Source organism: Peromyscus californicus, unplaced genomic scaffold (assembly GCF_007827085.1).
Source record: "Peromyscus californicus insignis strain IS unplaced genomic scaffold, ASM782708v3 Scaffold_7__1_contigs__length_154581171, whole genome shotgun sequence".
Lineage (NCBI taxonomy): Eukaryota > Metazoa > Chordata > Mammalia > Rodentia > Cricetidae > Peromyscus > Peromyscus californicus.
In genome coordinates, this window is record NW_026294595.1 from 49422447 (window position 1) to 49440275 (window position 17829).

A 17829-nucleotide genomic window follows, 5' to 3' on the forward strand; every position below is an offset into this window, starting at 1 on the left:
ACACGAGAGAATGTTCTTGGCATTGTTGGCTTCCTTTCCTGTCATTTTGCCAAGCAGGAAGGCCGGGTCTGAGTTCTGGCTGAGGGGCAGCCACATCACCTCCGTGCACTCTGCCCACCTACAGCTCTCATTGGCTGTTTGCCACTGTCTTGACTCTAACTTTAACTAACATTGAATTGCAAAAGTGTACCTTCTCTTGTGGGTTGGAGAGCACCCTGAATCCCTGGAAGTAATGATTAATGCAGCCCCCTAAAATAATTCAAATTTGGCATTGCATAAGTTACCTATATTTTTCTATTTCTGATTTACTTCCCATTCATGATACTCTCAGGGTTTGTTTGCTCACTGGCACTTAGGGGTTTTGTTTTATTTTATTTTATTATTAGCTGATTTCCAAAGCACATAGCAGCATGCAGTTGGAAAAGACAGAACATTCCAGAAATCGGCAAGGAGATCCAGTGTGATCGTGACATTTCCTATGAGTGACCCATGTCTGGATAACCCAGTCCACCATCATTTTCCTCAGCAGCTCCCCCCTGCCCTGCCCTGCCCTGCCCTGCCCTGCCCTGCCCTGCCCTACCCCAGGGATTATATACTACTTTCATTCTCCCTTGGAATAAGGCCTCCGTTCCTCAGCTTCAGTTGTGGGAGTTGCTCCCTTAGATACTCCTTTAGTTCCACGTAGGGGGAAAAAGAACATTTTTAGTAACTGCTTCTATTGACTGTTTTTCGAGTGCCTTCTTGTGTGCTTAGGCAGCGTACATGGTCTCCCCCACCACAGAGAACATACTAGTCACAAGTAGTCCATATGATTTCCTGGGATCTCAGTTTTCAAAAATATACATCAGTAATTTGTATCTCCCAGTGAATGCTCACGCATTCAAAACTAATGAATGCCCTTTTTATTTCTTGCCCAGGTATACTGTGATGTCAGGAACACCTGAAAAAATTTTAGAGCATTTTTTAGAAACAATCCGCCTTGAGCCATCTTTGAATGAAGCAACAGGTATGCGTCCAGAAGAGTTTTGTGTGCGCACTAAATCCATGTGTAGAATTGTGAGAGAAAAAACCCCGGGTCACTGTCAGTGAATGTCGCCAAGGCAGTTCTCAGAGATGTCAAGTGCGCTCGTTTTTTTTAAAGAGTGTCCCTGGGTGGGGTGGAGCTGACCTACCCCCAGCAGTGATGTGGTTTCACTCAAGTACATTAGGAGTAGTCATTCATAGACATCTGTTAACATGCCATTCAGTCTCACCCACACCCCCAAAAGTGTCTATTAGTTGGACATTTGAACCCAACCTAGTCCCATAGAACGTTTGAAGCTACTGACCTCAAGGATAAATGGTTCTCTCTGTGGTTGCAGAGTGTTATTTCAGAGTGTAACTAAACACCACCTGTACTAGTTTACTGCCTGCTGCTCTAACAACCAATGCTCAGACAGTGGCATCTGATTATCCTACAGTTCTGGAGATTAGAGGTCCAAAATGGTGGTGATAGTAGATTGATTTCCTTATGAGGGTTGTGAAGAGAGTCTGTTCCATGCCTTTCTCCGAGCTTCTGGTGTCTTTGGTATTCCTTCCCACGTGGATGGACCACCCCAGTACTGTCACATTGGCAATGTCTTCATATGGTCTTCCCTCTGTGCCTGTCTCCATGATTAGTGTCTCGTGTTTAAAGCACAGCAGTCATTGATTAGAACCTACACTACTTACTCACTTTAACTTGGTCGTGTCTTCAAAGACTCTGTTTCCGTATAGGGTCACATTTGGAGGTACTGGGGGTCAGCCCTACAACATATCTTTCGTGGATGATAAAGTTCTCCCACATAAGCTTCCTTATGGCAAAGAAACCTTGTGCTGTTAAGACACAGCATTGAGTACAAACAAGATAAATCTCATGAGTGAGTTGAGTTCAGGGTTCTATCATGTCCACATTGTGGATGAAGTGGAAAGAAGAGCTCACAACAACTTTTTCTTTTTACTTTCTTATGATGCTGGGGATCGAACCTAGGGCCTTGTATATGCTAGGCAAGTGCTGTACCACAGAGCTACACTGCCAGTTCAGGCTTAGAAAAGTCCTAGGCTACTTCCCTGTCTCTCTGAATGATGTCATGTGTTAATGTCTTAAGCAGTGACCTCCACAGGAGAACATTTCTCACCATAAGAAACTCACAGATTTATCTCAGAAACTTAGTGGGAGCTCAAATCCACTTAGCCACTGATCTTGGCAATATGCTCAAGATGAAGACACCATTATTATGTAGTGCTTATAAATATGTTGCCACTGACTTCTTCATCTCCTCCCAGTGCCTTATTCTATGAATTGATTATCTGAGATTTTGTGAAACAGCAAATGAACTGGGGGGTGGGGTGGGGGTGGGGGTGGTAACTAACATAAAGCCAGAGTCCCAGGCTCCAGGCCTGTTCTTCTCAGAGCAGGATTTGTTGGGTTGGTCCAGGCAGGTACTAAGATGGATGCCTTGTGTTAGGTGATATACATAGGAGATCACTCTCGCTCCCTCATGAAGCTTAGAATGTGCTAGAAGACATGAGGAAATATACAAATAACTTGAATTTAAGGCATGGTGTGGCTCAGTGCTTTGGGGGCTCTGACCAAGACGACTCGGGAAAATGTCACAGAGAGTTTAGACTCAGGAGTGGTACCCTGAAAGCTGGGTACCAATATCTAGAGTATTGACAAAGCCTTCTATCCAAAGAGACAAAGTCAGTAGTGGCATAGAGCAAGGAAGGAGGGGCTAAAGTCTGGGCTCTGCTGTGTACTCTGTGTGCATACATGGCCCGGGAAGGTAAGGCCTAAGACTTTGGGGAACAGATTTTCCAGGGTCTTAAAAGAAAGTAGCAGGAAAGAGCTGAAAATATCTGAGCGAAAAGGAGAAAGCTGGGCTGGAGAGATGGCTCAGAGGTTAAGAACACTGGCTGTTCTTCCAGAGGTCCTGAGTTCAATTCCCAGCACCCACATGGTGGCTCACAACCATCTGTAAGGAGATCTGGTGCCCTCTTCTGGCCTGCAGGCATACATGCAAACAGAACACTGTATACATAATAAATAAATAAATCTTTAAAAAAAAAAAAGGGAGAAAAAAAACATGGGGGAAGGGGGCGCTGGCCTGCAGGCATACATGCAAACAGAACACTGTATGCATAATAAATAAATAAATCTTTAAAAAAAAAAAAAGGGAGAAAAAAAACATGGGGGAAGGGGGTGGGAGTGCTGGGTGATTGGTCATGCTGTGACCAGCTCCTCAGCCTTCAGGAACCCACAGCCAATCTCTGCCTTAGCCAATCAGAAAGTCCCGCAGGGTTGGGAATGTAGCTCAATGCTAGAGTACTTGCCTAGCATGTGCATGTGCGATCCCTGGCACCACAAAAATAAGCAAGTAAAAAGAATTTAAATGACTATACAGCACAAGCGTTCAGGGTGGCATAAAAAGCAAGCATTACCTAAAGTCAGACCAACAGTGTGCCTTCCATTGTTAAAAAATAAGCTCCAAACAGCTTCTTTCTGGCACCTTCTCTGGCTGAGTGTGAGGAGCCAGTGGAGAATGCCCAGGGACACTGAGAAATGGCACCTTGACTTTACGATATACTAAAATGATTAAACACACAGTGATTAAACCTTTAGCCATAGACTCAGACTCTGCAATATATTATCACTAAAGACATTGGCATTGGAAATCTAGTTTCAAATTTCACATTCCCACGATTTTCTATTCAGAAAGTTTGACAAGTCTTTGCTGGTAAAGGTCCCCCACCCCCACCGACTCCACTCCTTTTTCTCTTTTAATTGGAAAAGCATCCTGGGTTCTGAGTTTCAGTAAAGATCCTTCCGGGGCTTTTAGGTTCGTCTACACATGCTTTCCCGTCAAGAATGCCTGGATAATGTCATCCTTGCAATAAAGGAGTGCCATGCATCTCACCGATGAAGTAACCAGAGCTTGTCCTGAGACAAGCCTTGCCTCCCTCACCATCCCCTTCCTACCCATCACAGAGCAGGTCACTGCTCTCATCCGCTGGCTGGCTTTTGTCACTTCCAGCGCGGCTCACAGGCCGTATCATATCGGTTCTGGCTGATCCCCTCTGCCCTCCATTCTGTGCTTTTACTGCCTCCATTTCCCCATAGTTCCAGCCTCCTCTCACCTGTATTCCTCTTTCTGGAAGGAGATGAAAGCAAAGATAAAAGAAAAGAGGCATGGCAACCAAGGAGCTATAAAGTAGACAAATGGCTGTGTGTTAACTCAGCATCGTGCTATTGCCCGGGACAATTCTTTAATATGCAAATATGTTTAACATACAAATAACATATATAGGATGGATAGATAGATAGATAGATAGATAGATAGATAGATAGATAGATACAAAGACTGATGTGATAGCTCATGATAGAATTGCCTAGTGTTTGTAAGGTCCCAGCACAGAAAAAAAATTATTTGTAGCTTAAGTGACTAATGCTGTTCATACAAGGCTGTATTTTTTTCTAAAAATATTTCTGTGCATTGTCCTAAGAAATTGAATTTTGATCTCAAGCTTTGTCTGCATCACTAATTGCAGATGAAGGCACCCCCACACAGAAGAGCACACCTAAACTAACCTTAAGAAGAAAGCAATCGATCGCCTTGCTGCCGTGAGATGACCACAAGAATTAACCTCTTCTCCTTTCACCCTCCAGATTCGCTCTTAAATGACTTTGTTATGATGCACTGTGTTTTTATGCCAAACACCCAGCTTTGCCCTGCCCTGGTGGCCCAATATCCTTTGCTGTGGTAAGTGTCTGCTCTCAGAAACAGCCCACATGTACCCGGCCATTACCTCATTCCATCTCCTGCAGGTAAGTCGTAGCTCAACCAGTGCTGTACTTCTTACTCTTAGCAGACTCAGAGACGCCAGCATGGTCCCTGGTGTAGACAGACATCTGCCTTTTCTTGTCCATGGGTTTTATTAACTGTATGCAAGACAAGCCAGTTTACCTCAGATGTCTCAGTCCACTTTTCCATTGCGATAGCAGAATCCCCAACACTGGGTTGTTTATAAAGGAAGGAAGTTGACGTAGCTCATGGTTCTGGAAGATAGAAGTCTTGGGAACCAGGGAGCTGCATCTGTCAAAGCCCTTGCACTGTGCCATTAAATGACAAAAGCAGAGAGGTGGGCAGGTGTATGGAAAAGAGACAAAACACGGAGTGTGGCTTCGCTACGTAACAGCCAGTCCTCACAGTGACGCATCGGTCCCAGAGTGAGAAGTCACTTAGCTCCCTGTAGTAGTAGCCCTGCCCCACAGAGAGAGACATCAATCTATCCATGAGGACAGTACCTTCATGACTAATTGGTACTTAAAGGTCCCACCACTTCTTAAAACCTTACAAGGTCAATCAGTCTTCAACTTGGGTGTCAAAGAAGATAAATGGAACCCGAACCACGCACTCAGGAAGGGGAGGCCGACATTTCCTTCTCAGCTGATTTTTTTCTCCCATTACATAACATTGTCTTAAAACAAAGATACAATACTTGAAATTCTAAGGATAGTCCAATAGACAACTCAAAGACTGTGTTTGGTTTATGGCAACTTTTCAATAATGTTGTGGACGCACCATTTGGTAAGCATTGGTATCGTAAGCATTCAAAATGTTAAATTGAATAAAACAAGTGAATTTTGTGAATGAATTTTACCTCGATTTTGGAAGAGACATAAAAGTATATGTTCCAATTCTGCTTTATTTCTAAAGCCACAAAAATTTCGACCCCCAAACACTTTGCCCTTCTTGAGCAATTAAGCATATTCAAAGAGATTGTCTCTTTATTTCTTTTTTGAGCAACCCAATCAATGTTGCCATGTTTTCCTTTTTCAAAATTATAATTGTCCTACCTCATTCTCGTTTTCTTGCTCACCCGTAATTCTCTTTGAAGTCAACAGAATGTGTGAGGATGGGAGATTTGAGTTGAATGCATTACTCAGAGGAAGCTGCAAGAGTGAGATTTGGGTGTTTATTTGCCTGGAAACTATATTTCCAAGTAATGACAGCTTAATGAGTCTTACCTATATTATGTATTCTTTCTGGCTCATCTTCAGTTTTGTAAAGTAAAATTAACATATTCAGGGTCTCTTCATGCTCTCTTCACTCTCTACATGCTGATCATTATGAGACCTTTGAGATTTGCTGGAAGGAAAATAAAAACCACGACTGAACTCAACTTATTTTTCTCAGTGGTTAGCATGCCAGGAAGCCTAGAGCCAGAGAAAGTGAAGGAACGGAAGAGTTCAGGTGGGCCTGAACTCGACCTTCTAACTCAGAGCTCCGACATGAAGCCTGTGCCTGTCTCCTTATTTATCAGCTTCGCCCTCTTAAGAGGGACTCAGAGCCTTCATAGTGCTGGCTTGTTTTGAAAAGAGCAGCTTCGGAGGGAAGGCTCATGCCATGCCCAGGCAGAGAGGAGTGGGGGTGTTGGCGAAAAGAAGAAAGTCAACAACACAAGCAATCATAGGGCTCTGGGATCCAGTGCCAGTTCCCTTTGCGGGAGATTAAGGAAAGTTAGGACAGCTGGATGTAATTGACACTACCTGCTACCTCCAGACTCCCTCCTTCCTGCCGGGCTCTATGAGGACTTAGATGCTCTTCACCATTCTGAGTTTTAGACACTCTTCTAAGAGCTTTGAACTATATACCATTACCTTATCTATACAAGATTCTGTTGAGTTAGTGTTAGCATTGCTTTGCAAATGTGGACCTTAAAGTCCCGTGTCGTGTCGTGTCGTCCCCTGTCCCCCCAGCAGGCTCATCTGGAATTTATCATTTGTTTTGTTAGATTCTGTAACCTTTAATTACAGTTTAAGAACGTTTCTTGCCAGGCAGTGGTGGTGCACTTGGGAGGCAGAGGCAGGCAGATCTCTGTGAGTTCAAGGTCATCCTGGTCTACAGAGCTAGTTCCCAGACAGCCAGGGCTGTTACACAAAGAAACCTTGTCTCAAAAAAAAGAACGTTTCTTGACAATACCTTGTATTTTATACAGGTTTATCTTTGCTTCAACTGGGTAAAACCAAGGGCTTTGTTAAAACCAAATAAAACGTCTCATAGAACTTCTACCTATATTAAACATTCTCAGGGGTTTTCTTAATGCATTCTTTAAAAGGAGGAGGAGGAAGAAGAGGAAGAGGCCTTTTCAGTTCTAATAGTTTCTAGAACGTATAAGGCCTTTAGGGCATCTAATTTGTATATTTACCTAGAGAACCTAGGGATGTTCCAACAAACTAGTGAAGGGTTTGACTTGTAGATGGGGAGGATTGAGAGGCTCTGGGCCATGAAATAGTCTAGTCACCACTATTTAATCTACGTAAGTTCAATGTCCACTAAGTTAAAATTGGAATTGCAATGCACTGAATTTGGTTTGATTTAATTGTCCTTGTTGTGAGTTTACATTGCTGCATGAGGCTAGTGGCTACCACATTCGGCTGCAAAAGCTTAGTCCTTAAGTTTTAGGAGCAGGAGATTCTAATGAGGACTGTTCTGTGATGGCTAGAGAAAATGTCTCAGGAAGCCAAGGCTCTTCCTGCCATGAGTAAGAAAATGGGTGGGGCTCTATCCTCAAGGTTACGTATGGGCAAGGGCATGTGTATTACAGTTTTCAGCCCCCCCTTTCCTCTCAAGGAGATGGCATGGATAGGACCTGGGGTGAGCTACTTTTCTGGTTATAAATAACATAAATCAACTGTGATGGACTGAAGGAATGGAGGAACCCATCAGAAGGCAATGGGACAACTTGGCAAACTGGGGATTCCAGGGATCCCAGACCTTAGGAAGGGGCCTGGGCAGGCAGGAGCTTAAGGCCTTACTGATGGGACAGGTCCACACCAAACCTTCTGCGCCCTTGCCTCATTCCCATATCCTTGGGAATGAGGGTCCCCTTGACATTGTGATCCGTAGGCGTCTTGGGCAAGTGGAAGTGAGACTTTCCTGGATAGGTTTATAGAGGCAGCCTGACAAGGCAGAGTGAGTGGGGAAATGGTGATGATCAGGCAGAACAGCAACGTGTATGTCTGTATGCATGCATGCACTGTGTGTGTATATGTGTGTGTGTGTGTATGCATGTTTACTGCACCCCAGAAGAAGCAGAGATGCGGCATACACAGTCAGATAAGTCAGTTGGCTCCCTTGTGCTTAGCACGGGCACAGAGACGGTGAATTTCGTAAGCCCATTGTGTGACGTGGTGCGTTTTGGTAAAGCACAGAGTGTTTTCCAAGTGCTTGACATCTCCGACTTTTCAGAGCAGCCCTAGAAAGAAGTAGTCAGTACTTTTTTTCCACTGTTCTTTTTCCAAATCAATAAACTAGGATAATGAAAAATTATGACTTGCTCAGAGAAAGGTAATTACCAGCACAGAAAAGACTTGAGCCCAGAGCCACTGACACCTATTTCTGTCCTTAATCCACATTGTGTGTCTCTCCCAGTTTTGCTTTTAGCATGGAAAAGAGGTGGTAGAACTCAGTTTAACATTAATATCTGAGCCCTTTTATGTGCTAATGAGAGCGACTCTATTCATTAACTACACTTTGGACATGATTTGACCTGATGAATACAAGTGCTTTATAATGAGTCTTAAAATCATATTTGTTCACGTCCTATACTTTTCATCTCCAGCTTTTTAAATCTTTTTAAAATCTGTATTTAAAATTCAGTTCCATTTTCCTTTAGTTTAAAAAGAAAATTAAAGCTGCCCGTATATAAAACCTTATCATCTCCCAGATATAACTATGACTAACATTTTGGTGTGTATTCTTGTCATCCTTTTTAATACATGTAGACATAGACTTTTTAAAAATTCTCATTCCCTCTCCCACTCCTTCTGCACGTGTGTGTGTGTGTGTGTGTGTGTGTGTGTGTGTGTGTGTGTGTGTACACATGTATATATGTGGAGGCTAGAAGTTAACCTGAGTGCTGTTGCTCAGGACCCATCCACCTTGGGTTTTGAAGCAGGGTCTCTCACTCGGACACTGGGCTAGGTCATTAGGCTGGGCTGGCTGGGCTGTGAGCCCCAGGAAACCACCCGCCCACACCTTTCCAGCACTGAGCTTATGAGTACACATCACCAAGCCTGGCTTTTTTAGGTGGATGTTAGGTACCAACCCTACCTCCTCATGCTTATACAACAAGCGTTCCATCAGCTCAGCCATCTCCCCAGCCTGATAGATAGTTGTAAATGCAAGAATGGGACCATGTTATCATTTCATATACTTTCCCACTAACAGGATTTTATGAATCTCTTTCTATGCCATTGGATATCTTTCTGAATATAAATAGCTGCTGCCATTTTCACAACATTTCCCCTGCAAAACTTTTCACTGCCACGGAAAGAGAAAGAGAAAAATCCACCTGACATTTTACTACTGTTCATCATTTTATGAAAAGCATGCCAGTATTTGGGGAGGGGAGGGAGAGGAGGATATAGAATGTTTGGTTTTCAGTGTTTGGGTTTATTTATTTATTTATTTATTTTTGCCAAATTGCTCTCCTGGTGTCTTCATTTTCTGCTTTGGAATTAAATTCTCCCATAACCCTCAATTCAGTGAATGATCACTGAGTTAACACTGTTTGGAATTTGATGATTGACTCCTTGATGGCGAGTGTTTTCACTTTGCTTACTTTCCAATACCCATTCCCCAAACGTGAGGCCAAAGGAAATAGTATATTACTTATTTTATTTGACATCTAAGAGAAATTTTAGCCTAGAGGACCAAGTAAGCACAGAAGAGTCTGAATATACTGACAGGTGAGTGTGTTACAGGATGTAATTGTAGTCTGTGTCTCAGTTGACTCACCATCATGCAAGCCATCGGAAGAGGTCAGGGCTGGCATGCTTAGTGCTTAACTGCCCTTGCAAACAATCTTGGGGCCCCTATGAAGACTGGGCCAGTGAAAATTCAAAAAGAGGCTTCCTGGGTTTCTGGGCAAAAACATTTGAAATGTTTAAGACAGAGAACAAGAAGCCTATAACCCCAGTTTCTAGAACCAACCTTCTGGGGATTGTAAGGGAAATGAAGAACTCTAGAATAAACCAGAAATGAGTCGGCAGTCACAAATGTGGGGTCTGTAATGTGTCGTCAGCATTTGGACCAGTCTGGAACTTACTCTGCCAATAGGATTTTTTTATGTCAGTGAATACTGGTCTTTGTTATGTAGGATGGATTCTGACTGAAGCTAAAAGGCTCCTAAGTGATAAATGGGTTATATTTAAACATATAGAAATTTAAATACAGCAATAATTTTAGTTGAATATTTTCTATTAGCATACTAATTTTCTTTGGCTGCATGTCAGGACAAATTTTATGCTTTTGACATGGAAGTAATTTATTTAGTCTCCCGAATTAAAAAGAAGAAATGGAATATAGATGTGCTACTAAGTTCTAGCTAAAACCGTCTTTTATGTATTTTGTTCCTATACAGAAACAAATATAACAGGGTTTCATTCTGAGAAGACAGTATCCTCATCAATTATAGCTCTATGAACCTGACCTGGAAATGTGTTTATGAATTGACTGGGGTTCTCAGCAGGAATGCATATCAAAACTTGTTTTTGTTGTAGATGAAAGATTAATTAAGCAGTATTAGGTTCATAGTCTTTAGATGAAGTGAACTTTTAGGAACATTCTTTAGTTTTACTTTTAAGACTTATTTTTATTCTTTTTAATTATGTGTATTTGTATGTCTGCATGTGTATATGTGCATATGAGTGTGGGTACCCATGGAGCTCAAAGGCATTGGTTTCCCCCAAGGCTGTTGTGAGCTGCCCAGTGTGGGTGCTGGGAACTGAACTTGAGTTCTCTGGAAGAGCAGTTAAATGTTCTTAACCCCTCAGCCATCTCCTCAGCCCTTCTTTAGATTTCTAAAGGGAAAAATTGTCAACTTAAATTTCCTTGAAGCCAAATCTCACAATTATAGTCCCTATTTAATTCTGGAAAGTGTTTGTCTGTATATCACCATCAGAACAATTCCTTTCTGCATTTGTATAGTTTGAGAATTTCTTCCCGGTAAGGAAATTTTGATTCATTGATATGTACATGATGTCCTGCTTTGAAAAAACCAACCATCTTGGCAGATAAGCTGCGAAGTTCCTCAAAGACGTTTTCTCAGCCTCATAGCAGTACTGTAGGGTGTGGACTCTCAAACCCGCTTCTCACAATAGAAGAATTGAGATTAAGCAGTTTCCTAATGTGCTTTAAATTACACCACCAGTGTTAACAGAAAATATGAACCCTGACGATGTGTTTCCTGGGGCCCTGTCCTAACTGCTTGGCTCTAAGTAAGTGCAGACCCCTCCTTTGAAACTTGAAAGGAGACTCCCTAAGAGGCAGGGGCTTCTAAAAGCAGAAAATTCTAAAAATCAATGAAGGAGAAATATTCTAAGCAAGAAAATGAGAGACACTTAACGATATTGATGGCACCATAGATGCTTCCGGAAGCCTGAAGTTAGCAGTTGCACATAAACACAGGAGCAACGTGTGTTGGTCTGAGCACTGTCACTGATTAGAGTGGTTTCCAGAGGCAGGGCAGTAAGAAGTACCATAGATAAGGTCTACTAAACACTTCATCTGTTGCGGAAGCAGCCCCAATGTCTCTTATCCACGTTAACTCATTTCATCCTCTCCTTGGAAGCTGACTAAGAGCATCTCAAGGCTCTACACAGACTACTTACGTGTGTGTCTAGGCCATCTCATTCTAGACCTAAACTCATTCAAGGAAAGGACAGTGGCCAGAGTGTTAAACTGTTCCCCAAAGGCATGCAGGAAGCAAAGAGGCCCCGGTTCAGAGAGGAAAGAGCAAGTGCTCTGAAGCCAGAAGGTCATGTTTAAGACCTCCAGCTTGCAAACCACATGGGCAATTATGCTTAACCTCGATGAGACCCTCTGTATAATAGGGGTAATTATCCTTGCCCTACCCACTCTCTAGGTTGTTGTAAAGATCAAATGAGGCTGTGTGTGTGAAAGTACATTATAAACCTTGGCATGCCATTAAATACCACCACGATTATTGTGCCATCATGAGAGGAGTTTGGCATCAGGCAAAGACTACAAACTCTTTGTCTCCTCGGTGGGCAGATGACCCCCAAAGTTTGTTTTCAGCTGCAAGCAGAGAGATCTTGTATGCAAAGCAGGGTTTTCAAAAACAACAACATTGAAGAGTATCAGTTTGAATGTTGATAAGTGTTTTATAAATAGCTGCATAATTAGCATGTACTTACTGCAAAAAGTATACATAATATTTTATTCCCTGTTGTAGGCTGTAATGAATCTGCTGTCTCCACATCCTAGGAGGTTTTCACTTACTTTCCCTGTGATAATTTTAATACATGGCACCATTATTAGCTGAATTAAGAATAAGTAAATGAGCAGTTAAAAAAAATACAGAAAAATTACAGGTGCCTGTGGTGAGTAAGATAATAACTAGGTAAAAATATATGAAATAATTACAGTGTTTGAACGGCAGAGCCGGCATGAGGAAAATGACTCAATGGAATATCAAGCCTGCTGTAGGGAGAGTAGACAGAGTGCAGCCTGCCTGTGGCCTTCACCTCTTCCCCTCTCAACCCCAAACACACACCCAGTCTCCCCTCAGCCCAAGGACATGATGCTGAGCCAGCTGGTCCTCTTCCGTGGAGACAGTCACTCTGGAAGCTTGCTTGTCACCGTGTACATTCAGCAACTAGTAGTGAGAGATCCTGTTTAAGAGGTATGCCAGATGTCTGGACATCTGTGTGGACTTCCTATACCTGGTGGCATTGAAATCATTATGAACTGACTCAGAAACAGATCTATGACCTGTGTTTGACATCTTCGTGGAGAAAAATTTCAGGTCATTTGGATAAAAGTTTGGAGGAGCTGTGATACTTTTGAAGTATTTTCTGGAAAAGTACATTCTGTGTTAGCATTTCCCAATTGTGTAATGATTTAAGATAGTTAACCAACCAGTGTCTGAGGGCTTTTTTGTGCCCAGTCCCCAAATAGTAAATGTAGAGATCCACTGTGTCTTTAAAACTTGGACCCAGCCCTTAAGAGTTCTGACTTCGTGCTCCTGCATGCAGAGCCATCCCCTTTAGAGAGAAGGCTGAGGCTGGAACTGGAAGAGTTGGTAGATGTGACCATGTTGGGTTAGCCACAGCAACATTGTCGGCAATGAGCGCAGTGCAGATGGTCTAGTTCATACATTAGCAGCTCCGGCCTCCCCGACTCAGTTTACCCAAGCAGCAGCACTTGTACTTTTATTTTTTGCATGTTCTGTGTATGCTGTGAGAATTTGGGTACATTTTTCTCCATCTCCAGTAAATTTTCCTTATACCCAACAGACTTCTAAATCTACTACATAGCACATGTTTAATAAGGAAATGAATATTATATGAACTAGAATATAGCACCCACTGGGGAAAGACTATTGAAGGAATACAAGAACTTGAGTTCCAGTTCTAAGAGTTTCACTGTCAGACTTTGGGAAATCATTTAATCTTGTTCTGCCTCAGTTTTTTTGATCGAGTTGAAGGAAATGCTATCAAAGGGCTATGAAAACTATGATTCCTGCTCCATCTGAAATCAGCTGTGCATAAGTGACGAGTCTAGCTATTTAAATTATATATTTTCTTACAGACTTTCAACCCTTCTCAAATTTGGGGTAGATTTTTGTGGGGGTGAACAGAACTCACTCCCTGGAGCCATCTCACATAGATAACTACCTGTGAAGTCTTCTCTATGTCCCTTAAGAAACCGACTCCAGGGCCTGGGGAGATGACTCAACTAACAAAGTGCCTACTGTGTGCACGAGAGGGCTAGGTTCATGCTGTTGGTTGGTCTTTGATTTTTTTCTGGGGGGCCCGCCACCCAGCTCCCAAATAAACCACACGTGGAAGCTTATTATTACTTATGAATGCCTGGCCTTAGCTTGGCTTGGTTTCTAGCCAACTTTCCCATCTACCTTTTGCCTCTGGGCTTTTCCTGTTCTCTTACTTCTGTAAATCTTACTCTTACTCCGTGGCTTGCTGTGTAGCTGGGTGGCTGGCCCCTGGAGTCCTCCTCCTTCTCTGGCTGCTAGCTCTTAGATCTCCAATCTCTCTTCCCAGATTTCTCCTTCTATATACACTCTCTGCCGGCCAGCCCCACCTATCCTTTCTCCTGCCTTGCTATTGGCCATTCAGTTCTTTATTAGCCCATCAGGTGTTTTAGACAGGCCCAGTAACACAGCTTCACAGAGTTAAACAAATGCAATGTAAGCAAAAGTAACACACCTTAAATTAATATTCTACTACAGGTTCAGATCCCCAGAACCCATGTAAAAGCCAGGTATGATTTGTAACCTAGCAATAGAGGTAGAGTGGGAAATAGGCAGATCGCTGGTGCTTGCTGGCCAGACAGTCTAGTCATTTGGTGAGTGCCATGTTCAGTAACAGACTCTGTCTCAAGGGAAATAAATAAACAAAATGGGGAGTGATCAAGGAAGACGTCTCCCACCAACCTCTGGCCTTCTCGTGGATATGTGCATGTGTGTGAGTGCGCATGCACACACACACACACACACACACACACACACACACACACACACACAGATGAATGCACAGACATTCAGGATGTTGTCTATGAAGGGGCAGAAGCTTTGAGCACAGGAAGAGAGAGGGACTTAGCTATAAAAATCATATTAACTTGGGCTGGAGAGATGGCTCAGCAGTTAAGAGCACTGGTTATTCTTCCAAAGGTCCTGAGTTCAATTCCCAGCAACCACATGGTGGCTCACAACCACCTATAATGAGATCTGATGCCCTCTTCTAGCCTGCAGGAAAAACATGCAGGCAGAATACTGTATACATAATAAATAAATACATCTTTAAAAAAATCATATTAACTCAACTGAGTTTTGTGAATATAAACATCTGTGACAGGAAACACCAGACTGTGTGAAATAAGTCAGTTATGTTTCTATGGGGGGAACATCCTGAGCTTTCATGAGAAAAGGAGGAACACACCCCCCCCCCCATTTTCTTCCTAGTTTTGGTCAGTTCTATCTGCTGGGTGGTTCGGGCTAGAATTGACTCTAGGAAATTAGAATCGAGAGGTGAGAGGAGAAAGGAAGGAAGAGGAGGAGGAGGAGGAGGAGGAGGAGGAGGAGGAGGAGGAGGATGACGATGATAATGATGAGAACAAGAGGACTCTCACATTAAGAATTTTACTTCCAGCCGGGCGGTGGTGGCGCACGCCTTTAATCCCAGCACTCGGGAGGCAGAGCCAGGCGGATCTCTGTGAGTTCGAGGCCAGCCTGGGCTACAGAGGGAGTTCCAGGAAAGGCGCAAAGCTACAGAGAAACCCTGTCTTGGAAAAAAAAAAAGAATTTTGCTTCCCTTAGAGCTAGGGAGACAGCTCAGTGATTAGAAGCACTGGCTCCTCTTCCACAGAGGGCCTGGCCTGGGTTCAATTCCCAGCACCCACGTGGCACCCCACACCCTCACAATGCACACATACAGGCAAAGCATCAATGCATAAAAAAAATAAGTCAAACAAAAAACAAACCATGAAGTCAAAGAATTAAAAAAAATTCACTTCCCGAATAAAATTATTTTTGCTAACATAAAACAAGCACTAATGTAGAGGCCCTGTGGTCACTGTTTGGGACAGTGGGCATGAGAAAAGCTATCTGGGCTTGTCAGCCTTGCTGTTCACTTCTGAGGCATTTGGCCAACAGATCTCTCCCCTAGAACCTTAGGGGTTTTTTCATCTTTAAATACTTCCTCCTAGGTTTGTGGGGAACATTGTATGTGTATGCTCATGTGAGCATACTAAAGATGTTTTATAAATGTAAACTTCTACATACACTTGAAACATCATCATATTAATTTGCCCAACTATGTATTCTTTCATTATACACACACACACACACACACACACACACACACACACACACACACACACACACAACAAAAACAAAAACAAAAACAAAAACAAAAAACTAGATTTCAACATCAGCAGAGAGGTCAGGAACAACCTGATGCTGTATGCAGGGACAATACAGACCCTGACGATTAGCCACAGGTGTCCTGCTGGTACTGCCCAGCCAGCACATGGGCATTTGCCCTGCTTCCTCAGTCTTAGTGAAGGTAACCTGGATAACTATGATTAAATACCCTTGGTACCAACTTGCGCTTTCAGACTGTGTCATTGACAGGCACAAAGGAAAGAGTCTCCTCTCCACTTCATTTGAGCATATTTCCCAGTGCAATATTCCAAGAGACAGGACCTAGGTCCGTCATACCCCTACCACTGAGCACTGTGGCTTCCTCTACAGAGGACCTTTATTAATGATAACTCAGTTTGAGTGGTTTCTTGGCCCACATATTCGTAAAAGATTTGGAGTTTTCTTTCATAGTTCACTGTTTTATTTTAAAATACATTTGCCTCTTAAAAACCAAATTGAAGAGCTGGAGAGGTGGATGTCTCAATGACTAAGAGCATCTGTTGCTCTTGCAGAAGAACTGGCTTTGTTTCACAGCACCCATATGACAGCGCATAATCATTTGTAACTTGAGTTCCAAGGGATCCAATGCCCTCTTCTGGTCTCTGTGTGCACTGCATGCATATGGTGCACTTACATGCAAGTAAAGCACCTATACAGATGAAATAAAAAAACAAATCATTTTAAAAAGAAAATCATCACTTTCCTTGTTCCATATTGAGGTGATTTTCCTAAATCTAGGGCAAGGGCTCCCATTCTGCACACCAGCTCAGTAGAAACCTCCATTTCCTTTGATGATGTCACCATCTTCAAGTGACTCAAAATCATACCTCCTGTGTAACGAAATCTTTTTTAAAGACTCTAGTCCGTATAGTCAGGGAACAGTGTGATATTCCTTTAAAGTTGATATGACATGTTCAGGAATATATGCACATTTTCACAGTCTAGGGCCATCAGAAAAACGTTTTTCCTAGACATTATCACTTAATTCTAGCAAAGTGGATAGAGAGAAGCCTAGGTTGAGGGGAAGGATGAAGTACATAACTGTGGGTACAACTTGAAGTCAAGGTAGCTGGTGTAGAAAGTGAGCTCAGAGGAAGCCTGGCATGGTAGGGCCTTTAAAACAAGTTCTATTCCGATTTCATAATTTTACTATCTCATCCTTACCAAGGTTGTCCAAACCCCACAGCCTTGCCTCCATCTAAGCCATTCTTACTTTATCCTACTCACTCCAGAAATGAAGTTTTGAAATAGTACTTTCTGAGGCCTGATCTCAGCCCAGTCTCCATATGTCTTCATTCATTTTGTCCTCGCACTAGAACACCAGGCACTCGGTCAGTTACAAAGAAAAAAGTGGACTACGTCACAGTTCTAGAGGCTGCAAGTTCAAGGTGGCCACATCTGCTCAGTGTCTGGTGAAGGCATCATCCTGCTCCAGGAAGAAGGGCAAATGGGCATGTAAAAAGAGAGCTAAGAAAGAAGCCCACATGCCTTACAGCGATCCACTCTAGGAAGAACCAATCTATACCTGAGAACTAATAAAATTAAACAAAAGAGACCACAAGAAGGCAGCTTATTTTTGTTGTTAGTTTGTGGTCCCTAATTCTCTTTGGATCAGCCTCACATTGCTGTTATTAGATATATCTGAAGAGAAGCCGGAAAGTTTCTCAGTTCACCTCATTTCACAGGTGAGCAAACAGAAGTCTGTAGTTCCCAGTGACTCAAATCAAAGCAATAGACAGTGGGAACCAGAGGACTCAAGCCCAGATTCTCCAGGCCTCTGCTGAGCCAGCCAGCACCTGCGTCATCAGTCAGCCCCCAACAGTGCTGATGGCTGCTGTACGG

General features: G+C 42.8%; 1 protein-coding gene across 2 annotated transcripts in view; it reads left to right on the top strand.

The window, feature by feature from the left end:
• The window catches only part of Rapgef4 (Rap guanine nucleotide exchange factor 4), a 284129-nt gene that overhangs the window by 230675 nt on the left and 35625 nt on the right, over window positions 1–17829 (top strand). For both annotated transcript variants that reach the window (XM_052724191.1, XM_052724192.1), the window contains 2 exons: window positions 918–1006; window positions 4685–4763. In XM_052724191.1, the coding sequence (XP_052580151.1) occupies window positions 918–1006; window positions 4685–4763 (168 nt within the window). The remainder of the gene's footprint in view (window positions 1–917; window positions 1007–4684; window positions 4764–17829) is intronic.